Source organism: Aspergillus wentii (assembly GCF_001890725.1).
Source record: "Aspergillus wentii DTO 134E9 unplaced genomic scaffold ASPWEscaffold_5, whole genome shotgun sequence".
Taxonomy (NCBI): Eukaryota; Fungi; Ascomycota; class Eurotiomycetes; order Eurotiales; family Aspergillaceae; genus Aspergillus; species Aspergillus wentii.
The window spans coordinates 2,529,015-2,555,303 of NW_024467836.1; the positions used below are offsets into that span (position 1 = coordinate 2,529,015).

Genomic DNA, 26,289 nt, shown 5'->3' on the forward strand with positions numbered 1-26,289 from the left:
AGTTGGGGGGAATGGCATCACACTCCATTCGAACGGCATCGGGGGTGGGCGCGGGGAGGGATCATGTGGGGGATCATATGGGGAAAGAAAAGAAGAAGGTGAATTTAGTGCCATTGATGTGTAACAACCAGCGGTGAAGCCCTGGTGAGGAGAGGTCATGGATTCATCAAGTCTAGTATAGAAGTATGGATCGGTACTTTGTGAAGAGCAACTCATTTTGAAGCAACTGGGGTAAAAATGACAGGGAGCAACAGTAATTGATTCAAAGTGGAACGAAGAGGTAGAGAACAAAGTGAATTGGTGCCAATTGAGCCAGAGAGCCAGGCATATTTATATTCACCATGAGGCAATGAACAATTCTCACAGATTGAGGCGGACGCGACATGGGATCTACACGAGTGGATCCCGACTTTATTTCCCTACGTAGGGAAAAGGGTAAGTGGCCAATCACCATGCAGGTTGAATGATCTGATAGGTCTGACGGGCCCACCTTCTGGCCCATCCAAGGCCCGTGCGCAAATGGGTGGGAAGATATGGTGGACCGTTCCGAAGTTTGCCTGACGCGACATCCAAATCTCGTGTCAATGTCAACTCTACCTGAAAGACGTGGTCTTCTGCTCTTATTCAAGCTCGTCAACCATATTTGAATACAGATCGCGATGGATAATCAAGCCTGGGAAACCCACAAGGCCGGAATCGAGTGCCCCTATCTCGAAGAAGGCCAGACACTCAAGGATCTCAAGGAACCTCTGGCAACACATGGTTTCCCCAAGACGTAAGATACTCTGTCTATCTTTGACGAAACGTCCTGACATGCACCAGGAAAAACCAGTACGAAACGAAATCCAAGCAATGGGGCTTGAAGAAAAATCGTGGCGGGTCCCAGAAATGGAAATGTGTGACATATCAACTGGAGAAGAGGAAGGGCAAGCAGAGCGAGCTATTCATCGATGGCATCGAGTACCCGACTAACACGGTGAACTATGGAACATCCCGACAAGAATGTCAATCGAGTATCGCCAAGTTAGATTCAGGTAAGCCCAGGAGGATGCAAACCAACATGTCATCAGCTCATTCTCTGGCCGCGGAAGCTGTTTCACTCCACTCAATATCGCAGCAGGACATTAAGATGTAAGTCTAACACGGGGCATGAAGAGGGCTAGATGCGATACCAATCATCTTCCAAAAGGCAATGGTGCACGCACAGCTTTGCAATAGCAGTTGAAAAGGACAATGGAGCCGCTGAGCACGGCCGCATTGATATGCTGCAACTGCTGCTCAATGCAGGTGCATTATCTGAAGGCGAGGATTGGTGGCAGCTGGTTCGCGTAGTCAAAGTGACAGAGATGTATGCAAACAATGCCACGGCGTGGTGTGTGAAGGCTATCTGTGGCTGGACAGAGTCAGACCCTTGCTGCTACAAGATATATCAAGATGAATACGCAGTGGGCTTGGGTCCAGGTTGACCTAGTTTCTCTGTTAAAGGTAATCAGACTTGGTCATTTTTAGCTCAATTCTAACTGGGATTCACATCCTGATCAGCTGGTGTGAAAACTGTGAGCCTTCTAGAATAGAAAATATATACAACCTTGTGTATATACCTTAGGATAATCTCTATGTTTTTTGATTAGTTTACTAAATACTACATACTATTACCTATCAGTATAAATATATATAATATGCGATAGTAAATAATCTAAGGAATTATGTACTTCCATTTAGCAATACTTTGTATATCTCAACACTATCTATGTATTCCATTCTGTGCTTTGACTTTATCCAGATGTTGTTCTGTTTAATTTAACCCTGTTGTTCCTGTGTATGAACCTGACTCTTTGCGTCCACCACAGGAACAGCTTCCGCATTATCCCGATCAACACCAAGCACAACTCCTTCATTCCTTGTACTCAGATGATGAGCCCGAATAAACAACGTGAGTATCGTAGCCAGTCCTGCAAAGGCAACATACTATAAATGTTAGATTGATATTGTCGAAACGAGGGAGCATACCATAGTCCACGTCGTCCTCAATGCACGGAAATACACCTCTTTAACGATTTCCTGCTGTGCCCTCGGCAATGTATGGATCTGCTCGACATTGACCGATGCATCTGCACCATTAAACTGTTTCGCCACATCATTTCCCAACGTATCGACCAAACCTGGATTCTCAGCATTCATTCGATTCTGAAAAACAACACCGCCAACCACCACCGATATAGCCGTGGATATGGATCTCATCAGAGCCATCGTCGCCGTAACAGCCGCAGTATCACGAACAGGGACTACAGCTTGTGCGGCCAGAATCGGCGCATCGATGTTCATGCCTATACCCACTCCAGCCAGAATGGAGAAACCGAACATCTTTGCTGGCGATTCCTCGTGTTTTAGATATACGAAGAGACCAACACCGAGGGTGAGCAATACCTGCCCGATGTACATGACAGGTATGTATTTTCCTGTTTTCTGAATGAAGACACCTGCTGCTGCTGCTGCAAGGGAGGATGCGACGACGAGAGGGAGGAGATAGAGGCCAGATCTGAGGGCGTTGGCACCGAATACTGATTGCGAGTATAGAGGAAGGTAGTAGGCTATTCCCATAAAAACATACGCATTGAATGAGAAGACGGCGTATGCTGCTGCTGGAGATATGGAGGAGAAGAGGCGAAGGGGAATGATGGGATTCCTTGCGAACTTCCATTCATAGAGGATGAAGAGGGCGACCACAACACAGCCCATGACGATCAGGCAGATGACTGTTGCTGAGGCCCAGGGATAGGTGACGCCGCCAAAGTTGAGGCCGAGAAGGATCATGAGGATACTGCCAACGCTGAGAACACTTCCAGTCCAGTCAATGGCTTTGAGGCCTGCTCGAATGGGGGTTTTGGGACTGGGAAGTTTGAGCACGAAGATGAAGACGAAGAATACAACACCACCAATAGGCACTAAAGAGTTAGATAGATAGTGAAGGTCGATGGAGTACATACAGTTGATCCAGAAACACCATCGCCAGCTGCTGATGTCAGTATATGAAGTATCCAAGAAGAGACACTCACTTGGCTCGACTAGTAAGAACACCACCCAGAACAGGCCCAACAGCACTCCCCACTGCCCAGATAACAGCTGTGATGGCCAGATATAATCCACGATCTCTCAGGGAAAGCATATCGCAGATAATCACATTCACCAGTGTGCCCATTCCAGCCGCTCCCAGACCTTGAATAACACGACCGACGATGAAGGAACTGATTTCGTTTACTGTTGCGCAGATGATGCTGCCAACAAGGAATGTAGACAAAGCAATGAGGATGATGGGTTTGCGACCCCAGATATCGGCGACTGTGCCGTATATAGGAACGATGGCTGTATAGGCCAGGATGAAGGAACTGCCGATCCAGGTATACCCAGCAACCGAGCCAAAGTCACTGACAATGGTTGGGAGAGCAGTGGTGATGATGGTGAGATCGAGGGCAGAGAGGGTGACAGACAGACAGAGGGAAGTCATCGTGATGGCAAGTGTGGTTGTGGATAGCTGCATGGATCGTGTTTCTTCGGGTTGGTTGATATTTCCAAAAGAACCAGTGGGAATAGAAGAGCTATTTTGATTATTAGTAGGAGACATGATGATTATTTATTGTATGTAAGTGTAGTAGAGCAGAAGTAAATATAGGCAAATATATACATCGAGGGACAAGCCCAATTAGGAAATTAGGGCTGGATATTCTAGCCCTGTGGGAGAAAGAAGATGCTAAAAACGAGCTTAAAAAACGGGGGGGACATCGACAGCCCGCAAAAATGAGTTATTTTAGGAGTGAGACATGCTGATGTCATGTGCAGGGATGGCCGTCCTGTATATCTTAGTGCGTGCTTATTGGATGAATGTGACGATTAACTGAGATAGAATCAATTCCACTGACTAGATAGTATCCTCTAAGTTCATTTAAAATTATGTATAGAAAATGCAGTTAACGATAATCTGCTAAACACAATCGCAGCTCAGCACATTTACATATCTCATAGCCAAAGTAGTGAACAGAGCAGTCACCCTGCAGCCAAATGCAAGCCAGCATACGGACAGCGTACTGCAAGCAGTATATAGTGTCTTATGCAGGATATGCTCAGATAACCTACTTATATCACCGGATTATTCAGTAGTTGGAAGGTGACTAGGTAAAAATCCAGATACACTCGGTATATGTTTAGTGTAACCATTTGGCATTTATACATTGGACTTGCACTCAATACTTGTAGCTTTATGATGATATAGTGAGTTTAACGTAATTTTATAGTGCATTGGCCTTTAATCTATCTCTACAATGGATACTCCACGCTACCGGAAACGGGATTCGGCGACAGTAAAAGTCGGATTTGCTTGACGAACGCATCTAGATAGTAGACTACATCATGTTATATTATCCATCTTCACCTATACCATATCATATAATGGAGAACGAAACGGTTACATATCCATGTTTAGGTAATATCAATGTTGTATCGCTGCAATTGCCGTTTTCAGATATGCGTACGATGGAATGTTTCATTGCACAAAACCAACATGATTTGTCAATGCAATAAACTTTAATTGACTGTCCGCTTATAAATATCCCCACCCTATCACCCCTTCTCAGCTAGACAATCCATACTCCTTGACCTTGATGGCAATATGAAGCTGCAAACCATCCTGCTGTCCCTCCCGCTGGCCTCTGTGGCCACTGCTGAAGTCACCCTCAACAAGCTGTATTTCGATCGTCTCTGTCCGAAAAACGAGGAGCTCGAGCTCGAAATCTCACCCAATGTCTTTGTGACCTACAGCTGCCACCGCTCAGTAGCCACCTCGGTGAAGACAGCTGCCTCTGACGCCGAGGACCCCTACGAGTGTGCCATGGAGTGTTCTAAAACCAAAGGCTGTGTTGGCGGCTTGTGGAGTGGCCGGGTTAAGAATGCTGAGGACCCATGCAGTTTGGCTATGCATGCTGCTGGAGAGCCTGAGCTCCGAAACAGACTCGACGTTGTGTACATGGCTGTGCGGGATGGCAACGCCGAACCAGTAGAATGCGCGGAGGAGGCAAAGATTATCCATGATTTGATCAGCAAGAACGAGGCACTGAAGAAGGAGCTGGAGGAGTGCAAGACACACAGTGATGATGACGATGATGATGAAGCTACCACGCCTCCCACTCCTCCTCCTTCAAAGGAATGGACGATCAAAACAGGCCACCGTAAGCTGCTGTTGCCAAACTGTTATATGAGGCTATACTGACTCTCACAGACTTGATAAACCACCACTATTTGAGCCCCCAAGGCGGAAATGGACGGCGCAGTCTGGATGACTGCATGGCACTGTGCGAGAAGACCACTGGATGCCAGGGAGTCACCCGGAACAGAACGACGGGCACCTGCTGGCTGGCAAGAGACGCAAAGCCCCCGACCAGAGTTCTGGGACAGACCCCCAATGCGAATCTCGATTCTGCCATTCTTAAATGAAGTTGATATAGCAGAGATGCATTTATAGTCAGCCTGTCCTTGCAGAGGAATTACCGGGCGGTTCCATTGGAAGCATTGGCGCTAGTTGAAATGCATCACATGCATTTCAATTATTGCATTGACATATGTGGCTGAGAGAATATAATTGATTAAGTATAATTGATTCCATCATCAAATGCCATTATCCTTAACGTCGGGCTTACATGCTCATAAATATCCAACTCAAATCAATGTACACATTCCTCCCATGAATTCTCTCATTAATTTCAATCAAGTATCTGACTGACCCACTCCTCGGTGGGGTTTCAAGACCGCCAGGATGGTGCAGTATAAAGATGACCCAAATAGTGTTTCAATGCAGACAGTAACCAAGTCAGAATGCTGCTCAACCCGTATTTCTGGATTTTGTCAAGTTTGGCAGGATTGAGAGAGGATTCCAATTTGTGTATCAGCGTTAGAAGACGGAGTGATATTATTCAACATACATGAGATATGATAATGCTAGTCTCTTGTCAAGTCTCATCTTCGAAGAATTAGGATGAACTGTCGAGATGATTATAACAATAGGCGTCTATTAGGCCTAATCGGAAAAGCTTATCAGATCACAGCCCCAAAGACTACCTTAAGTGGGGGCTGAAACAAGGCTGCCTTCTGTCTTTCTGATTGGCCATTTACTATTCCAGCCCCCATGGACCACTCGGTGGATGCATTCCTGCCGTTGATCCAATCGGCCGGTTGTTGGCCCGACTGTTTCATTTATCAGGCTGTCTTCCATCTCATCTCATCGTCAACCACCTCAATATGGACGAGTCATTGGCGCATCCTTCTAGAAAGATTCTCCTGGTCGTCACCACTGGAGGCTTTACCCATGCCAGTCAGTATGCCTTTCTTGTACCATGAAATTCTGCTAATCCAGCAGGTCCCGTCTTCGAGATAGGCCGCGTGCTGTCCGAGCGAGGCCACAGGATTGAATTCGCCACTCTCGACGGCCAGGAACACTGGATCAAGGGTTATGAGTTCATCTCCAAGATCCATCCTCTCGGTCCAGGGCCAACTGCCGAGCAGCTCAACGCGCATTATCTGCGCATGCGATCGTGGGACATGTCCAAGGGCATCAACATGGACTCCAAGTATATGTTTGATTCCTTCTGGCCGCAGACATACCGCGGGTTGAAAGCCATCATGGAGGATCCCGCGACGCGACCTGCCATGATGGTCGGTGACTTCTTCGTCGACGCCGTCAAGGATATGCTCGTCGAGTACCGTATTCCCATCGCCATGGTCTGGCCGAACATGCCGTTCCTCATGATGCCGTGCAAGTACATTCCTGGTGAACCGGGCTTTCAGATCGATGGTACGACGACGTCAGAGAATGCGTCCATGTGGCTGCGCATCAAGAACGAACTGGTCCCAGTCCTCAGTCTGCCCACCATCATCAAGTGGATGAAATGGACTGGCCAGATGCGCCGTCGGACTGGTGTGACTTATCCTGTACATAAGATCCAGAAACCAGACTATCTCATCTTCGTCAACTCTTTCTTTGGTCTTGAGATTCCTCGTGATCTTCCCCCGACTTGTGCAGCTGTCGGACCGCTGCTGAGTGATACGTATGCTGCTCTGGATGGAGAGTTGGATACCTTCCTTTCGCAGCACAAATCGGTCATTTATATTGCACTCGGAACGCACATCATCGTGTCTAACCACGAGGCAACAAAGATCATCAATGCTCTCATCCGCCTTTTGGAAGCGCAGTTAATCGACGGAGTCATCTGGGCCGTGGCCCAGAGTGGTCGACAGGACTTGGATGTTGACAGTACATTCCAGACCAGCAAGAGACAATTACGACTGGGCGACCTGCTCGATGGCCACCATCCAGACTGGATGTTCTCCTTCTTCGCACCACAGCGAGCCATTCTCGACCACGAATCCACCAAGATCTACTTCACCCACGGCGGGGGATCCAGTGCCAACGAAGGCCTCTTCCACGGTAAGCCAATGCTGTCGATGGGTATATTTGGCGATCAGATTCAAAACACCACTCGCCTCGTGGCTGGTGGCGTGGCTGAATCCCTGAACAAGTATCACTTCACCTCCGACGAGCTGTACACCAAAGCGCAGGACATCATCCGTGATGAAGATGGAACTTTCCATCGCAACGCTCTGCGCATGATGCGTATTGCCCACGTGGCCTCTCGCCGCAAGTACCACGCAGGCGATCTGATCGAGGAGATGATGTACGACAATGAGCTGCGCTTCAAAGATGGCAAAGAGTTGCGTCCGATGCATCTGCAGACGGCGGATATGCGCATGCCTGCATACAAGGCCAAGAACTGGGATATGTATGCTGTCTTCGCGGTGGGATTTGCTGCGATGGTTGCATCGACTGCGTTCGGGGGTAAGTGGCTGTGGAGGAACAGAAATGTGATAGAGCCAGTTACATCTTTCCTGGGTAGTTAGAAGTGGTTTAAGAGTATTCAGTATAGAGTCAGATCCGCACTGAGTGCATAGTAAATGGATATCTTCTACAAATAACGTATCAATTACTGCAGCTCGATACATAGATTGGGTATGACCATGCAAATGGACACAATCCAGTAGCCAACCCAACATCTAGAATTCATTTCTGCACATCTGCCTGTATCATCCTCATTGCCCCCAATCCCACTACTGAAATACAGCTCACACCCGCAAATGCTACTTATGCGTCTCGGTGGGCGCAGATAGCGCTAGCACATGAGTGCCAAAGCAGCTGTTGCCACGGAATAGCAAAAGTGGTAGTAATATTACTGTATTGTGTTTCAAGGCGCCCTTTACGCTCGAGACAGGAGCAATGAGTCTATGGGAGTCGGACTCCATGATAAGACTAGCTGCTGCTATATACGAACACAACTAAAGGGATCGCCATGCCGAATGATGGCTGTAGCCTATTGACAGAATCCAGACAAGCCATACGGCCGTATGACCTGGAGGATATAAACACCGATGAGGAAGCCATTATATGACGGCGGTTGACGCTCTTCATTCGAGCTGGTTGCTTGTTTGATTCATCGGCTACTAAAACATACAACACTGCTAATAAACCCCAATGCAACCTAGAAGGTCTACACTATATACATTATCTCGATTATAACTTATTTCTACATTGGGGGGCAAATATAATTACAAGTGTATTCTTCTATATAGCAATAAAGATGTACAAAAATCTATTCACCAAACATGACTGGCCAAAATCCACGCCAATAAATTCGAAATTGCAACAAGGCGCCAGGGCAAAGTAAGCCATGGACTTTGTACGACATTGGCAATGAAAATACAAGCCAAGAGTCTTGAGTAGCTTGATTATCGCGTATTCATCATGCGACCTGATTCTGACATTCTACACATTCCACCTGTATGCACATAAAGTGCCAAGCCACCCCACCTTCTTGAGAGCCTTTGAAACTACCATGTGTGTCTGGCCGAGATAAGATTCACCTAGCCTTTGAAGAAAGGTAGACATGCTATTCAATATCCTGGTATCTATGATAGGATGACTTGGAAATTCTCTTGCAGAGATAATAAAGCTGAGATTATCTTCTAGCCGCCACAAGATAAAGTGAGGGGTATGTATTATCACTTAATACGCCACCAATGATATACTGGAAGAATCAAGTTTCTGGAAAAAGGACCTAGACTGTGCCCCCACACTATTACGAATTGTTCATACGAGGCAGTGGGCGCATTTTGGTCAGAGTATCATCAAAAGGCTGGGCAGGTATTAGGCGATCCTCCGGCTGACATGCCGAGTTGATCATGGAAATATGGTGCTAAAGTTTGTTGCTGAGTATACCCACAGCCTATGCTGGCTGTGTACTTCGACTTTCTTTGACTTGCCAAATCAGGAAGAATGAATGGAAGATGACATCTGGCAGAGTTACGTAAAGATGCACCCGGTAAAACCATTTAGCAAATATTTATTCTTACACAGCCTACCCCATGGGGTATGGTGTCAGCAACACTTTATCTCATACGTGCTTTTGCCACCACAGATAGACATATCACCTTCCTTTCCAAGAAAGTTGGCAATACCTTCCGAGGTATCTGACCACCAAGAGCTTTTAGGAGATGCGTATTACATACCATCGTCAAGGGCTGCAGCGAACGCAAGCCATGTGGCGACAAAGTGCGACAAGCAAAACGCCATGTTGATGCTGGGAGGACGCAGTCTGATTGGCGGGTATTATCGGAAGCGGGCCGGTGCCGGGGCTCCACCTGCGGATCAGCGAATCGAAAGTGCAGGAAACGCCCCCTTGCTGTCTCACCTCAGCAAAAGAATGAACGGCCAACGAATCAGGACATCGGACAGACATCGATTAAGATGGCCCCCACGTGACAGAGCCTCCATATGGCCTTGTTGGCTGTCTGGTATACGATCGACCAACTCTATCTCCGGGGTCGCCCGTCAAGGCTAGAATCCTTCAGGATGCCTCGAATGAGATGTTCAGTTTACAGTGCTGACACATGGCGTTCACGCCTGAGACAGCAATCCTGCTATATATCAGATCTGACAATGTCGATCCCAAGGCTGTGTTGTCGTTATATTTGCTTCAATACACTCATATTCCTTCCGCTCACCTCACTAACCAATGTGAAGTTCAGTTCCTATCGCTGTTTATCTACATTCCGGTAAGATGGACTCTTCGAAGCTCCGAGCAGCCTGTGATCGATGCCACCAACTCAAGAATCGCTGTGCACGGTCTGGAGGACTAGACAGCCGATGCGATCGATGCGAGAGACTCGATATCGACTGTGTGTTTGGAACGAATCTACGGATGGGCCGTCCAAGAGGCCAACGATCAAGAGCTGCAAAGAAAAGTCAAGCAGTACGAGCTCCCAGTTCTCCAAGCCATTCTCGACGATCTTCATCCCGGGCTTCGTCCAAAATACCGGGGAAAGAAAAGGATTACGAGTCATTGGACACACCTGGGCTGGATGGAGATGGATCAACAGTTGGAGCAACACCACGGCTGTGGGAGGATACATTGTCTGATGGGGCTCAAGGCATTGATCTTGACATGCTGCTGCCAGAAGGTGAATACCTCTTCTCGACTTGACAGTAGTAACTCTGATTCAGTCTGTTCAAACAGGTTCGCCGTCTGTTCCTGCCTCAAACCACAACTCGGAATGGGATTTCGACTTTCTAGCATTCCCCCAACCGCTGCATATGAACGGCAACTATCATGATAGTTCCCCAAACAATACCCATCTGGGATGCGCGTCAGAAGAGAGATATTTGGGATGTCATGAGCTCTTGACTGCAAGCAAGATTCCATTCGAGCCACAAACAAGAGATATACAGTCGCGCCGTGGACCGACAACCGGGAGATTACTAGAGCTACAGACCCAGCTACACCGATTGATGTGTGCACAAACCCCTGGAAACCATGAGGGCATTCATGTTGAGTCCAATAATATTCAACCGCACCCCCATCCTCCCCTGGATGAAGTACTGGGCGCGATGAACAGCCTTCTGGAGATGCTAAAAGATGACAACATGGAGACGCTATACGAGAACAAGACACAACGACCGGAATGTCCAGACTATCTGAGTATCCTGCATGCACTCACGTGCTATACGTATCTCATGGAGATTCTGGAGCCTATCGTTTCATCTTTGGCCAGTCAGATTGAAGGACGAGTCAATCTGATGCCTGCACCCTCAGAGCCGGCGGATGACAGACGATCAGCACTAACACTAGGAAGTTTCAGCCTTGCATCGCAGCCAACATTGAATGCGCATTTGGTGTTGCATATCGTCTTTAAGATGGTCCAACGACTACACGGTTGTCTCCAATCAATGGCATTTGCACATCGAAGCCCTCTGAATGATGGGATTTACTCTAGTACGCCAACAAGTATTGCAGCTCATTCTCTGCTGCGAGTAATTGAAAAAAAAGACATGTTACTACTAGATAAGTTGCGATATGTGACAGATGGGAGGTATGTCTGACTAGATCATAATCTTCATTATAGTTAATACAATCATCGTATCCATCTGTAGTGTGACTGTATCGAGTGCAACTGTTGGGAATGTCTTTATATGACGCTGACAGCCTTGTCTGACAGACTAATGTAGATACGGGGTTACATCCAATATAAATAGCCATCAAAAGTCGCCGGTCGAGTGCCGCCGGGAAAGTCTTTAGTCTCTCCATATCTGAAACAATTCGATCATCTCTCCACATCTACTGTCTGTCAGGAACTACGACGCACATCACACAATGACACCCCTTCCAGCAGTAAGTGATCGTGCTCTTTGAATAGCTTCATCATGCTGATACCATCTAGATCCTTTGCCTTCATGGCCACGGCACCAACGCTGCCATTTTCCACCTGCAGGCTCGTCGAATCGTCTCTGCCCTGCACACCCGTTTTCGCTTCATCTTTGTCAATGCTCCTTTTGATTCCCCTCCAGGACCAGGTGTTCAACCGGCATTCACAGACCTTGGGCCTTTCTACCGCTGGCATTGCGACTCGACTGTCGTTGGTGAGTTTGACATCACGTCTGAGGATGTAGAACGCGAACGACGCCATGTGCGCGATTTATTGACAGGCTACTTTGAACGTGAGAATGCTGGAGAGGGACCGGGTATTGTGGGAATCATGGCATTTAGCCAGGGAACACGGCTAGCAACGGGAATATGTATGGATAGAGAGTTGCGAAAAGGCGTCAAGTTTGCCATCTTGATCGGAGGCACGTTTCCTACGCTAGATGTGGATGTATTCGAGAATGAGGCTGTTGGAATGACTGCATTGGAAGATGATCGAAGCACTGGATACGACAAGGAATTGGAAGAGTTCTTTGGGCGCTTTTCGCCCTCATCATCATCTGGAGATGGTTCACTATCTCCCACGGCATCCACATCATCCATCTCGAGTGATGTGAACGCTCTTATCAACATTCCGTCCATCCACATTCAGGGCAGCGCTGATCCATGGCGATGCGAAGGTACGAAGCTGCGGCAAACATACTACAACCCTGATCTGACGACTGTCATCAACTTCCGTGGGGGCCATCAAGTGCCAACAGGTGCAAAGGAAGCCAAGATAGTTGAAGCAGCAGTTACAACAGCGTGGGATAGGGCAATGACTCTGAGGTGTATTGACTGATATAGTCTACCGATACACGATCTATAGCTTTCTGAATAGTACTATTTCTGACGATCAACCGAGAACCTATATGTTGCAAAGCTGGTATACAGCCCCTCCATCCCCCAAAGAGTCTGTCGATTCCTCCATTCGGGGTGGTTCACGCCGTCTGGCCATTCTGAGATATCCAGCGATATCGCACCATGGCGGGGCACCGTACCATTCCCTTGGCCTTTCTTTAATCGGATTGTCCCTGTAGACATTAGTATGTTGTATCTTCATGTATCAGTCTGCCTTACCCTCTTCTTCCCAGGTATGCACGTGGAGGGCATCCCGATCTGTGAACAACCGCATTGTGATTCCAGAATGAGGCGACGATAGCACTGCCACCGGCGACTCCTCTTTACTTCCTTCGTGCTTGTGAGACAATGCAACCGTTTGATCATATCCACGGGGAATACTCCTTGCGGAAGACCAAAAGTCGTGCCCTTGTCCCTGTCGGTTGCTTAATAAATCCCCCGTTGGCAGCCTGAGTTCATCCACTGCAAATCGCATTCCAGCGGACGGCAGGTGTAACGTATGCTCTTCTATCGTCTTTGTGGTATTCCAACGGAAGCCATCGAGGTTGAAAAAGGCCTGCTGGCTGAGGTTGATGGGACCGTGTCGTCGCAAGGGCGTCACCCCAAAGGCGATGCGCCACTCGTAAGGCGTGACAGTGTGGGTAAGGCACGAGGCAAAGACACCAGGGAAACCATTCCACATGCGATCAAACAGCACGAAAGTGATGCTATTGTCGATGTGGGCGGCAATATCCCAGCTCTGGCGGCCCCAGCCCTCATTGCCACCGTTGAAGAGCGCTGTTCCGTTGTGTGCGTTGCCAGTGACATTGTATACCGTGTCGCCGACACGATAGCGTGCACCGCTCATATATCCCGCATATCGACCTGTCTTTATCAGTGGAAGTATTCGACATTGGCAATGAAGGCTCACCTATAACACCATTCAGCCAGGGATTGGACTGCATCTGAGGATATCCGGTCGGATCATCCAGCCCCAGAACAATGTCAACCTCCTCTCCACAAGTGTCATTTATCCAAAGATTCGTGACAGCTGCTCCATGGTTGGTAAAGGCCAGACGAATGCCTTCAGCTTGGATCACGTATTTCCCCTCCTCGTTGGTGGGCCACAGCGCCGTAAGAGCAGCAAACGGATTCCCACGTGTCCAGACGGACTTGACGGCTGCCAGAAAGGCTGTGGTTACTTTGAGGACTTTCATTTCGTGTACATGCAGTTTATGGATTGCAGTATCTCATATAATATACTGATGGCGACCGGTTCAGCCGGCGACTTTTTGACCGGGGACTTCTATATATAGCATTGTTTGGGAATAAATGCATGATTCGCAATAGCTACCAGTAAAAAATATGCAATCTATATCAGCACCAACCCTCAATAACTCTCAGTCGTGCATGTACACCCTCCTTTGACCTCATCACTTGTCCAGCCTCGACAATCCCTGCTGTATCCGGATTCGCCAAAGTGACATCGAACCGGCCAACAACAGCCGCAACAAGACAGGCGAGTTCGGCCCTCGCAAAGGCGTGCCCAAGGCAGTTTCTCGACCCCGCTGAAAAAGACAACATCGCGTAGTTGCTCGTAGCACCGCCGGATTTGGCCTTGCCAGGCTCCATCCAGCGCTCTGGGTTGAAGACGTCAGCGTCTGGTCCCCACAGCGCCGGGTCGAGGTTGGTTGCTGCCGGTGCATACAGAACGAGAGTTCCCTGGGGGATATGCTGGCCTACGATAGTTGAGTCCCGCTCTGCCACCTTGACCACCATGGGGGTGAAGGGGTAGAATCGCAGGGCTTCGCTGCAGACGGCGTTCAGATACGGGAGACTCTCAATGCGCGATGGATCCACGGCGGCCATTGATGGTGCCCATGCTCGAATCTCATCTCGCAGACGCTGTTGCATTTCTGGGCGTCGTCCCAGTTCGTACATGGTCCATTCAAAGGTGGCAGCGGTCGACTCGTGGCCGGCGGAGAGAAAGACCATGACATACTCGACAAGCTGCTCCGGAGTAAAGGCACCGCTAGCGAGAGCAACACTGATAATGTCTTTGCGATCCCCAGCCCCTTTCGAATCGTATATTTTGGCCTCTCGCTCCTGAATGACCTTTCTGGCGACGCTGCGCACGTACTTGGCGCCCTCGGCGATCTCGAGGTTCTTCTTGACTGGCAGCTGTAGCAAGACGCCCAGATTCATGAAGTTGCTGAGCAATCCAATCCAGTTCAACGACTTGTTTGGCTTGACATTGATTTTCTCGTAGTGCTGTCGCAGCTCGCTGTGTGGATTCTGGAGGGTCTCAAAGTCGTATCCCATCCCGGCCAGGCCAATGTTGTCCAACGCTGCCCTGGATCCCCAGTTGTTGATTGAAACGGGAGACTGTGGACTGGCCTCAATCTGCGCCTGCATTCCATCTGCCATCTGTACGCATTTGTCCCAGAAGACGTGAGTGATCTCCTTGATATGCGTGGTGGTGAAGGCGGGGTTGAAGTTCTTGCGATGCAGCTTGACTTCATCTGTAGTAAAGGAGAAAGTACTTCCGGTGACCCTCTTGACCAGCAGTTTAAATGTGCTGGACTGCCCAAAGTCGTACGCATTCAAACTCATCATGTCTCTTAATGCATTCGGGGTAGTGACGAGGATGCGCTCGATGCTCATGGGCCCATAGTACCGGATGAGGCCATTGTTAGGCACATTATGGTAGAACCCCCGAACAATTTTCCATTGATAGTCGGGGAAGAATTCATCCAGATTTCCGGTGAGAAATTTGCGATTCTGCTCAAGATCAGTTGGTTGTTTAGTATGATGGCTGTTTTACATACCGGCGGAGTTGGAAGACGCCGGAAGGGGGTCAGATATGCTGGATAGAGAACAATCCAGTAGAAGGCCCAGCCAATGAAGGAAATAAATTCAAATGCGAGAGCACCAAGAACAAAGTCCAAAGAGTGGAGACTGATGGCTTTGTACGCGAGTGTAGTCAATGTACAGGCAACGATTGCGAGCCAGCTAGCCAGAAATGAAGCCATTATGGTGGATGTATGAAGCCACAGCGTCGAATAGAGCATATATGGTAATGATATTTATCAGTATCCCCTTTCTGCTCCCCTCATGGTTGAACATCCCATCCATCCTTCCATTCTTTAACCACTCAGTTCGAACCGGCGACTTTCAACCGGCGAGTTTAACTTCAAATCCATGTGTTTGCTGACCGGTGCCTAGTCATCAGTTCAATGATAGGTTTATGATAAGCAAGTCGAATTCATCTAATTATTCAGATCATCGTTCGACAGCAGCATTTGTGTCATTCCATTTACATACGCATCTGATCATCATGCCATCGCAGCTACTACAGCAAACCGCCATCATCGGCCGTGATGATGGAGCTCTGGCAATATCACACCATGTCGACATTCCTGAGCTCCAAGACGACATGATCCTCGTGAAAAATGTTGCTGTTGCTTTGAACCCAATTGATGCCAAAATGGTCGGCAAATTGGCAACACCGGGAGCGATTGCAGGCATGGATTTCGCCGGCGAGGTCATCTCCATTGGAAGGAATGCCCATCCTGCTGCCTGCATCCAGATTGGGGACCGTGTCTGTGGTGCTGTGCCGGGGATGCATTCTCTCACGCCAACCGTGGGCGCTTTTTCTCAGTTCGTTGGGGCTGCAGATATTACGACGGTGAAGATCCCACCCCATATGTCTTTTGAAGAGGGTGCGTCCTTTGGAAGCGGCATTGGGACAATCGGTCTGGCTCTGTTCAAGTCGTTGCGTGTGCCAGGAACACCCTCGCATCCGGCTGAGAAGCCCCGGGATGTGCTCGTGTATGGAGGCAGCACTGCAACAGGGACGCTCGCGATACAACTGATCAAATTGTGAGCTCCTTTGGCCTCGTGATATCTAATCCATCTAACACCTCCAGGTCAGGGTTGAATCCCATTGTAACCTGTTCTCCTCGCAACTTCGACCTAGTCCGGTCTTATGGAGCAGCAGCCGTGTTTGACTATAAGCAGCCATCGTGCACTGATGATATCCGCAAACATACCCGGAACTCGCTCAAGTTCGTGTTGGACTGCATTGCGGAACCGGAAACGATGCAGTTCTGCTACAAATGCCTGGGACGAGCAGGTGGCAAATACACAGCGCTGGAGCCATATCCCGAGTTTCTGCACGACAGACCCAAGACGGTCACGCCAGATTGGGTCCTGGGGCCCACAATATTGGGCAAGAAACTGGGATGGCCAGCGCCGTTTGCAAAAGAGGCAGACGCAGAGCAGCGCAAGTTTGGCATCGAGTGGTTTACAACGGCCCAGAAGCTGCTGGATGAGGGAAAGCTGAAGCCACACCCGATTCGGGTGATGGAAGGTGGATTTGATGGTGTCTTTGAGGGGCTTGATCTTCTGAAAAAGAAGACGATATCCGGGCAGAAACTGGTCTGTCGTGTCAGAGACTGTAGCGATGGTGAGATCGACAAGATCCTGGCCGAGGCTGGTGAAAAGCGATATCTGGTGCAGTTTAAGGATCGACCAGAGTTCAAGAAGTGGATTGGCGTGGAGGAACTGGGCAAGAAGCCGTCTGTCTTGTACGATTGGTATAAGAGCAAGTGGGCAGAGGCAGATGTCTGACGCCAGGATATATATCGAAGCAGTAGATGTCAGTGAACTTGATCCATGAATATTCTCTTATAAGTATCTCGCATTGAATATATCTCCTATCATTGTATTCAGAATAGCCATATGATATTCTCAACTAGTATGGTTGTGTTGACACGTTGTGATTGTTTAACGTGACGCGACACCACGTGACCGACTTCCCCTCGACCTCTGAATAGCTTCAAGTCCAGCAACCCACCAGTTGCATCGACTAACCCACACACCAAACCCAGCACATCACAAGAGCTCATCTCAGTCACGCCAAAAAATTACTATTTGACCATGGCCTGCTATAACCCCGGTTTTCGCCCGGAGCCGGCGACTTGTGCGTGTTTTCTGGGCCCGTCTTACGGCCTCCGGTGTTCTTTGCGCCACTCAAGATGACACGACCAAACAACCATACCATGTAATGCGTGAAAGTCAAGACCGGCTCTAAATGACCGGTGGGGTGTTGAGAACGTTGGGATGACTTCCGCCGGCCTGACCAGGGACACGGATGCCTTGTCCTGTGCAGCGACAAATAATATCTGTCAGTATTTGACTCCATGACTTCATTATAGCAGTGAATTAATTGTCTCTCTTGCTGTATCGGAATAGGCAAACTTTCACTGTCTAGAAGTGGTCCGGTTCAACACTCCAAGATACAGATATCCGTTCTAGCCATCTGCTGTTCAACACCAATCTGCATAGACACCAAAGTCATGATGTCAAAGCACAACGAGCCTATTGCAATTGTTGGCATGGGATGCCGCTTCCCTGGTGCCTCGAATAATTCCTCAAAGCTGTGGGACTTGTTGAGATCCCCTTGTGATGTGTCCCAGGAAATCCCATCCAACCGCTTCAATATCGACCGTTTCTACCACAAAGACGGGACTCATCATGGCACCACCAATGTCCGACGCTCCTACTTTCTGGATGGTGATGTTGATATGTTTGACACCAAGTTCTTCGCTATCCCTCCCAGCGAGGCCGAGGTTATCGATCCCCAGCAACGTCTTCTCCTGGAAGTCGTATTTGAAGCGATCGAGAACTCGGGACTCACTCTGGACGGACTAGCAGGGTCTAACACTGCTGTCTATGTTGGGCTCATGTGTCAAGACTTCTTCGCAATCCAAGCCCAGGACGTCAACTCCCTTCCTACCTACGCCGCCACTGGCGTTGCGGCCAGCAATGCCTCCAGCCGTGTGTCTTATTTTTTTAACTGGCACGGCCCCTCAATGACCATTGATACGGCATGCTCTTCTAGCATGGTCGGTGTGCATGAAGCAGTCCAGGCGCTTCGAAATGGAACTTCCCGGGTCGCGGTGGCATGTGGAACGAACTTGCTGGTGTCTGCATTGCCGTATATTATGGAAAGCAATCTTGGAATGCTCTCGCCCGACGGCCAATCACGTATGTGGGATGCAGATGCCAATGGCTACGCGAGAGGCGAAGGTGTTGCATCTCTTGTACTCAAGACACTGAGCTCAGCAATCGAGGATGGTGACGAGATTGCATGTATTATCCGAGAGGTCAGCGTCAACCATGACGGTCGAACAAAAGGGCTCACCATGCCCAGTGCTACAGCGCAGGCCTCTCTCATCAAAGCTACATATGCTAAAGCAGGACTCGACCCGACGACAAAATCCGGCCGTTGCCAGTTCTTCGAAGCCCATGGCACTGGAACTCCAGCAGGAGATCCCCAGGAAGCTGAGGCTCTATGCAAAGCCTTCTTTCCATCGAATAACTCGGATGATGATACGCTACTCGTTGGATCTGTCAAAACCGTCATCGGGCATACCGAAGGAACAGCTGGTATCGCAGGTTTGATGAAGGCATGTTTGGCTCTCCAACACTCGACGATACCACCAAACCTCCTCTTCAATCGCCTCAACCCCGCCCTTGAGCCTTTCATAAAGCATCTCCGCATCCCCTTATCGAGTCAGCCATGGCCGACACTTCCAGATGGGGAGCCACGCAGAGCAAGTGTCAACAGCTTTGGGTTTGGGGGAACAAATGCGCACGCAATCCTTGAGAGCTACACGCCATCTTCCTGTCATTCAGCCGGCAGGGATGGCATTAATCCTCCCGCGTGTCCAATCCCAACTGTGCTTTCAGCGGCCTCCGACCAGTCATTACTTGCGTTGCTCGAATCTATTCTGGGCTTTCTTGACGATAAACCGACTGTTGATGTTTCGGAACTAGCATATACACTCAGCACAAAACGCTCCATCCTGTCACAGAGACTGGCTCTATCCGCTTTATCAGTTGAACAACTTCGCGAGAAGATCACGGCAAAAATCGAAGCTGCTACCGCTGATTCTCCCGTTGGCACCTCGGCCTTGCCTTCAGCACCAGCGATACTGGGCGTGTTTACCGGACAGGGGGCGCAGTGGCCAACAATGGGATCGAGACTGATCGCTTCAATTCCGATGGCTCGCCGTATTCTGGACCATCTCGATGAATATCTGGCAACCTTGCCCGAGTGTCATCGACCACGTTGGAATTTAATGGATGAGCTCTCCGCAGACAGTACCAGTCGTCTTAGCGAAGCAGCGCTGTCACAGCCGCTCTGCACAGCTGTGCAGATTATTCTTGTTGACCTCCTACGTACCGCAGGAGTAAGATTCGGGGCTGTTGTTGGTCACTCATCGGGCGAGATTGGGGCCGCCTATGCCGCTGGCTATCTGTCATCGTATGATGCAATCCGCATTGCCTATTATCGAGGGTATTTCGCAAAGCTCGCAGCAGGCCCATCGGCTGAGAAGGGTGGCATGATGGCCGTCGGAACATCGTTCGACGATGCAAATGACCTTTGCGAATTGGATGACTTTAACGGTAGACTATCCGTGGCTGCCCATAACTCATCAACCTCGGTGACTCTCTCGGGCGATGTCGATGCTATCACAGAAGCACAAGCAGTCTTCGAAGAGGAGGCAAAATTTGTTAGGACCCTCCGAGTAGACACGGCATATCATTCGGTCCACATGCTGCGTTGCGTGTCACCTTACCTGAGGGCACTCCAGCACTGCAGGATCCAGCCTCTCAAACCTAATGACGACGCGCCACAGTGGTTCTCGAGTGTGCATGATGGTCGGCTGATAAGCAATCAAGATTTTAACGATCTTGCTGGTCAATACTGGGTTGACAATATGACCCAGCCCGTCCTGTTCTATCCAGCTATTCAAAAGTGCATGAGCTCGGTGAATATAAACTACGCGCTAGAAGTTGGGCCACACCCAGCCCTCCAGGGGCCTGCAACGGAATGTATTCTTGCCGCCACTGGTCAGAGTATCCCCTATTCGGGTGTGTTGAAGCGAGGCAAAAATGATGTCGAAGCATTCTCTGATGCTCTCGGTTCCGCCTGGGTGCATTTCGGTCTTACAGGGGTTGACCTCGGGATTTTCTACAGAGCATGTCACAAAGAGCCTGCTATCCTCCGGGGCTTGCCATCCTATCCCTGGAACCATGACCGGGTGTTGTGGGCAGAGTCTCGGATCAGCAAGTATTTCAGGACCCAGGGCGGGCGTTTTCACGATCTCCTTGGAACGCTCACTGCTGATGGGCCTGTGGAAGAATGGCGATGGCGAAACGTGCTCAAAGCCAAAGAGCTAAAATGGCTTTCTGGCCATGTATTGCAAGGTCAGACTGTCTTTCCTGGTACAGGATACATTGCCCTGGCAATGGAGGCAGCGATGGAGATAGCAGCAGTGGAAGGAGAGCCAGTGGAATCGATTGATCTTTTCGATCTCGAGATCCGCAAAGCCATTGCCATAAATGACACAACTGGCACTGAGCTGCTTGTTTCTATGACGAACGTGACCACTGAAGTTGGCTTCATCACAGCAGATTTCGCTGCTTACTCGACCGTCAGCAAGGATTCGGGTCAACTGGCACTCAACTGCAGTGGAAGCGTGCGCATCACTCTGGGCAGTGACATCACTCACCATTTCTCCATTCGATCTCCTCCCCCATCGAGCATGGCTGTGGTAGATGTTGATCGCTTCTACCAGGTCTTGCACGACGATTTTGGCTATGGGTATGAGGGCCCTTTCAGGGGGTTAACACGCATCTTACGAAAGTCGGGATTCTCAACGGCGACAATCCAGTGTCATCCGTTTGCAGAGGACGAGACAAGCCTTTTATTTCATCCGGGTATGCTGGATAGTGCTCTCCAAGGGTTGAACGCCGCCTACAGTGCACCCGGGGATGGCCGTCTCTGGTCCATCGTTGCGCCAACCTCATGCCGCCGCGTGACGATGATTCCTGCGCTTTGTGGGGAAAGGATGACCGACCAGGTGGAGGTCGACTGTAATATCACGGACCCTCGTAACGGCTTCATCACTGGTGATGTCGATGTGTACTCGTCCAACTACGAACAAAGGATCATCGAGATTGAGGGGATGAAGTTCTCACCCTTTGCTGCGCCGACAGCTGAAGATGATCGGCTTATGTTTCAAGAATCCTTCCTTTCAGTTGACAGGCCTGATGCAGATCTTGTCTTTGGAAATAGACAATCATCACCCGAAGAGAGGACTAAGGGTTTAGATGCCGAACGCGCAGCCTTTTTCTACCTGAAGAACCTGCACCTCTCTGTCAGCCCGAAAGAGCGTGAGAAGCTGCCCTGGTATCGCCAGGCCCTCATCAAGAATGCCGAGAAACTCTACTACTACGTTAAAGACGGAAAGCACTCTTTCGCGTCGCCGACCTGGATTAACGATACTCGAGAGATGATATTGGATATTATGGAAAGGTAAGTCGCCTCCTTTGTCTTTTGTAGAGGCATAGCTCATTTGTACGACAGTCATGGCGATGATGCCGATTTCAACCTGACCAAGGCGGTTGGTGAGCATCTTCTTATTCCCTCGGTGCTGAATGGTGAAACCAGCATTCTCGAATATATGACTGCGAACAATTATCTCGACCGATATTACATCGATGCTATTGGATTTGGGCTTCTGAATGACCTCATTGCTGGAATAATGGAGCAGATCTGCACCAAGTTTCCTAGCATGGACTTCCTAGAGATTGGAGCCGGTACTGGCGGAGCGACGCAGGCTGTTCTTGGGAGAATCAAACACGCCTATTCATCGTACACCTACACTGACATCTCTAATGGCTTCTTTGAAAGAGCAGCAGGAGAGAAATTCCAAGCTCATGCCCACAAAATGGCTTTCAAAACGCTCAATATTGAAAAAGATCCTGCTTCTCAAGGCTTTCACCCTCATTCCTACGATGTCATAATTGCATCCAACGTCCTACATGCCACCAAATCACTCAAGGAGACTCTAGAGCACACTCGGAGTCTGTTAAAACCTGGTGGCTATCTCGTCATGGTAGAGGTAATCCGCACCGATGTGATGCGGCATGGCCTCGTAATGGGCGGTCTTCCTGGATGGTGGATTGGTGAGCAGGACGGCCGACTCGGTGGCCCCAGCATAACTATTGAGCAGTGGGATGCGGTCCTCCGAGAGACCGGCTTCGGTGGCATTGAAACGAACTCCCCTATGCCTGATCCGATGGTGGTGCCTGGATCCGTGATTGTTGCCCAAGCACAAGATATCCAGTTTGGTATGCTGCGCAGCCCTCTCGGCTCCAAGCAAAAGACAAGTCAGGGGACACTTGTTATTCTCGGAGGCACAACGCCGGTGTCATCGCCTCTACGCAGCCAGTTCAATACTTTGCTTGGACCGCACTTCGAGAGCATCATCCTCATGGAACGTCTAGATGATATCTCTGGTGAGTTTGAGCTGTGGAATGGTGCTCATATTCTGAGTCTGATGGAACTCGATTCAAACCTCTTCGAGGGTATGGACGAATCCCGATGGGAAAAACTAAAACAAGTACTCGGCTCAGCCGCGAGTGTTCTGTGGTTGCTGAAGGGGAGTCGGGCCGCCAATCCGCACGGGGGCACTACCCTAGGTCTCTTCAGGACGCTTTTCTATGAACTTCCCGGGGCACTGTTGCAGACTGTTGAGGTCGGTGATGATTTTGAGAACTTGAGCCCTAACTTGTACATTGTTGCCGAACTCATGGGAAGACTTCGGTCAATGGCTACGATGGTCCGGACAGGTGAGCTTGATAATTTTTTGTGGAGCTTTGAGCCAGAGCTGGTCCTGGAGAATGCTCGACTTTACATCACCAGAATCCGTCCACATGCTGAGCAGAATGCGCGGTACAACTCGGCCAAACGACCTATCAGCCGTCTTGTGGATATTGACTCGACAAATCTCAATCTAAGTCGGGCCGATAATTCGTATGTCCTGCATGAGAAACATGAGCTCCAGTTGTCAGCAACGGGGACGCATGACGCCGAGTATGTGACAGTCCGTGTCTCTTGCTCGCTCCTCTGTTCTCTTAGAACTCCGGCTGGGTATGTCTTTGTAGCTCTCGGTGCCAATAGCAACACTGGAGAGAAAATGCTTTCCTTCTCGGATTGCAACTCGTCTTCCATTACAGTCCCAAAGTCGTGGACTATCTGTCTCAATAAGGACGAGTCAGAGATTGTCGACGCACAATACCTGTCTTTCGTGGTTGCCGAACTCATGACCCAGCAAATTCTGACAATAGTCCCATCCACGGGCACGGTGCTTGTCTTCGAACCGGACCCTGTCATCGCGTCATTGCTATCCAAAAGGCTCGCCGATTCAGGGAGAAAGGCCTTGTTTATCACAACACGATCCGAAGTCAACCTCCGTCGAAACTGGATGTATCTTCACCCCCACAGCACCCAGCGCGCCGTTAACTCAGCTGTTCCCAAGGATGTGTCTCTATACATTGACACTTCTGAAATTGTCGTCTCAGGAACGTTAGAGGAGAGACTTGGTTTGCGAATTGCCACTGCTCTGTCCCCAATCTGCGAGAAGATAACCCTGTCAAACCTGGTGGCTCAACAAGCCTCGAAGCTTCCTGAACGCGCTCCCGAATCAATCACTAAACTGCTCAGTAGAGTCACTTTGTTTGCGTCGTCGATGCTAAATGCAGTCCCTGACGGTGCACCGCTTAATATGCTCCCTTTGAAACAAATTATATCACCCACATCCCCCCCGAGCTCCAATTCTCTCGTGGATTGGAGACCGGAGCACCCTGTGCCCATCTCTGTTCAACCCGTGTTTGAGCGAATGAACTTGTTCCGGGCCGACAGAACATACTGGCTTGCCGGGTTATCAGGCGATCTTGGACGATCACTCGCTGATTTCATGATCTCCCACGGTGCTAAACATGTCGTCCTTAGCAGCCGAATACCCAGGGTTGACGATGAATGGGCACAGCTTCACAGAGCCCAGGGTGCAACTGTGGCTTACTTTGCTGGGTGAGAGTCTACTGTCCATAGTCCCCCGCTTGTTGCTAATCTGCTGCTCTAGGGACCTCACCAATTTTGACTCGGTTAAGCAAATGTACAACACCATCAACGAAACCATGCCCGTCATTGGTGGTGTTGCAAACGGTGCCATGGTTCTGCGAGATGGTTCCTTCACTACATTGGGCTGGGAAGATTTCCAGACAGTTCTTCGCTCCAAGGTCGACAGCACCACCAATCTCAACCGCCTCTTATCCAACACCAATGAACCACTTGACTGGTTCATTGGGCTCAGTTCTATTGTCGGAACGACGGGCAATCCTGGACAGTCAGCCTACTCAGCAGGTAACTGCTTCATGAAAGCCGTTATTCGCCAGCGTCGTAACCAGGGCCTTGCCGGGTCCATCATTGATATCAGTAGAGTCATAGGTGTCGGTTATATCGAGCGTGAGAGCTCAGGCCGCCTGACCAAAGAGCATCAGGAACGCCTGTCGAGTCGATCTGGAGCACTGCCGATGAGTGAGATCGATCTGCATCAGCTTTTTGCCGAAGCTATCGTTTCTGGACGTCCTGACTCGGGACTCAACCCCGAGGTCATCAGTGGACTGGCACCCATTACTACTGAACAGACAAGAGACGTCTTCTGGGCCACGAATGCCAGATTTTCCTTGCTAATCAGGAAGGCGAGCAGTGCTGCAGTAGTGGGTGACAAGACCTCGAATGTCCCTGTCCGGAAACTGTTGGAGGTTGCAACAACGACTCAGGATGTGAGAAAGATTCTGCTCGGTAAGTGGCAGTCACTGCCTGGCTAACTATCGTCACCATATTTCACCTGCTAACCTTTTTCTTTCAGGTGCTTTCAAAGCAAAGTTGCGAAGCTCCATGTTTCTGTCGGAGTCCGATGCTTTATCTGACTCTACGCCACTCGTGGACATGGGCGTTGACAGTCTAGTTGGCGTAGAGATGCGATCTTGGTTCCTCAAGGAGCTTGGTGTCGATATTCCCGTGATGAAAATCCTCGGTGGTGCATCTATCGCGGAGCTGGTCGACGGTGTTTTGGATAATCTCTCGCAGGAACTGCTGGAAAAACCAGCTGATGAGCAGAAGGATGGTCCAGATGGTGTAGTCAATGGAGGTGCCAATGACAGTACATCCACTGAAGGCAGTCTCTCTGATGCACCCACAGAGTATGTTTTGGTCCAGGATGATCCCAAAGGGCTGATAAATGAGCGTTGGAATAATGGTGTTGTAAATCCTGTTGCTGTTGCTGGCGTTGCTTAGATATTTATTCATCTGTAGTTTGAGCCGACCGGGATACTGTCATCTTTATCGTTCTGAGCTCATGATATATTACCTTGCATACCAACGTAAATCCAGAAGTCTGCTTGTGCATAGTAGAATATCATAAGGTCATTATATATAGTTACGTGATGCGTTATGTGAAAATACTTCTGCACTGCTATATACTATCTGTCCAATGCAATTTGCTTGAGCTTCATCACTCTACACATTCATCATCCGATCGGAATCCTCAATCGATTTTTTGCAGTGTATCCGACTCGGAACTCTTCTACACGCGCGGAAGGAGGGAAATCCGTCGGATCTGATAGCCCCGGATCCCGGGGATCGTGCATTCCTATTGGCTCGGCCCTGCACGTATCCGCTCCGATGTCGTGCACG

At 49.4% G+C, this 26,289-nt stretch overlaps 10 protein-coding genes across 10 annotated transcripts; 7 read left to right on the forward strand and 3 right to left on the reverse strand.

The window, feature by feature from the left end:
* The first annotated feature begins 585 nt into the window (after positions 1-585).
* On the forward strand, positions 586-1,155 carry ASPWEDRAFT_185079 (Clr5 domain-containing protein). The gene is made up of 3 exons (XM_040832058.1): positions 586-775; positions 823-1,034; positions 1,092-1,155. The coding sequence occupies exons 1-3, from the start codon at positions 660-662 to the stop codon at positions 1,133-1,135; spliced, it is 372 nt and encodes a 123-aa protein (XP_040688289.1). The 5' UTR covers positions 586-659; the 3' UTR covers positions 1,136-1,155.
* A 645-nt stretch (positions 1,156-1,800) lies between these two features.
* Positions 1,801-3,622, reverse strand: ASPWEDRAFT_112861 (MDR family MFS transporter; the record flags this gene model as incomplete). The annotated part of the gene is made up of 4 exons (XM_040828363.1): positions 1,801-1,968; positions 2,011-2,945; positions 2,988-3,013; positions 3,057-3,622. The coding sequence occupies 4 exons, from the start codon at positions 3,620-3,622 to the stop codon at positions 1,801-1,803; spliced, it is 1,695 nt and encodes a 564-aa protein (XP_040688290.1).
* Positions 3,623-4,644: 1,022 nt separating this feature from the next.
* ASPWEDRAFT_42589 (uncharacterized protein) lies at positions 4,645-5,738 on the forward strand. The gene is made up of 2 exons (XM_040835817.1): positions 4,645-5,219; positions 5,270-5,738. Exons 1-2 carry the CDS (start codon positions 4,664-4,666, stop codon positions 5,482-5,484), a joined length of 771 nt encoding a protein of 256 aa, XP_040688291.1. The 5' UTR covers positions 4,645-4,663; the 3' UTR covers positions 5,485-5,738.
* Positions 5,739-6,280: 542 nt separating this feature from the next.
* Positions 6,281-8,031, forward strand: ASPWEDRAFT_42591 (glycosyltransferase). Its single transcript, XM_040835818.1, has 2 exons — positions 6,281-6,358; positions 6,404-8,031. The coding sequence occupies exons 1-2, from the start codon at positions 6,286-6,288 to the stop codon at positions 7,939-7,941; spliced, it is 1,611 nt and encodes a 536-aa protein (XP_040688292.1). The 5' UTR covers positions 6,281-6,285; the 3' UTR covers positions 7,942-8,031.
* Positions 8,032-9,910: 1,879 nt separating this feature from the next.
* On the forward strand, positions 9,911-11,875 carry ASPWEDRAFT_42592 (Zn(II)2Cys6 transcription factor domain-containing protein). The gene is made up of 2 exons (XM_040835819.1): positions 9,911-10,554; positions 10,611-11,875. Exons 1-2 carry the CDS (start codon positions 10,155-10,157, stop codon positions 11,471-11,473), a joined length of 1,263 nt encoding a protein of 420 aa, XP_040688293.1. The 5' UTR covers positions 9,911-10,154; the 3' UTR covers positions 11,474-11,875.
* ASPWEDRAFT_113704 (putative oxidoreductase) lies at positions 11,812-12,633 on the forward strand (the record flags this gene model as incomplete). The annotated part of the gene is made up of 1 exon (XM_040828426.1): positions 11,812-12,633. A coding segment is annotated over one exon (822 nt), but the record flags the coding sequence as incomplete, so codon positions are not given.
* Positions 12,634-12,674: 41 nt separating this feature from the next.
* Positions 12,675-14,018, reverse strand: ASPWEDRAFT_743260 (putative aldose 1-epimerase family protein; the record flags this gene model as incomplete). Its single annotated transcript, XM_040839458.1, has 3 exons — positions 13,603-14,018; positions 12,912-13,556; positions 12,675-12,865 (listed from the first exon to the last, which is right to left on the reverse strand). Exons 1-3 carry the CDS (start codon positions 13,886-13,888, stop codon positions 12,675-12,677), a joined length of 1,122 nt encoding a protein of 373 aa, XP_040688295.1. The 5' UTR covers positions 13,889-14,018.
* A 30-nt stretch (positions 14,019-14,048) lies between these two features.
* Positions 14,049-15,703, reverse strand: ASPWEDRAFT_52779 (cytochrome P450; the record flags this gene model as incomplete). The annotated part of the gene is made up of 2 exons (XM_040837786.1): positions 14,049-15,452; positions 15,500-15,703. The coding sequence occupies 2 exons, from the start codon at positions 15,701-15,703 to the stop codon at positions 14,049-14,051; spliced, it is 1,608 nt and encodes a 535-aa protein (XP_040688296.1).
* Positions 15,628-17,352, forward strand: ASPWEDRAFT_586808 (zinc-binding alcohol dehydrogenase family protein). The gene is made up of 2 exons (XM_040838398.1): positions 15,628-16,553; positions 16,601-17,352. The coding sequence occupies exons 1-2, from the start codon at positions 15,919-15,921 to the stop codon at positions 17,301-17,303; spliced, it is 1,338 nt and encodes a 445-aa protein (XP_040688297.1). The 5' UTR covers positions 15,628-15,918; the 3' UTR covers positions 17,304-17,352.
* Positions 17,353-17,894: 542 nt separating this feature from the next.
* On the forward strand, positions 17,895-26,130 carry ASPWEDRAFT_42595 (putative polyketide synthase). Its single transcript, XM_040835820.1, has 4 exons — positions 17,895-22,062; positions 22,114-24,621; positions 24,674-25,395; positions 25,463-26,130. Exons 1-4 carry the CDS (start codon positions 18,035-18,037, stop codon positions 25,888-25,890), a joined length of 7,686 nt encoding a protein of 2,561 aa, XP_040688298.1. The 5' UTR covers positions 17,895-18,034; the 3' UTR covers positions 25,891-26,130.
* The last annotated feature ends 159 nt before the right edge of the window (positions 26,131-26,289 follow it).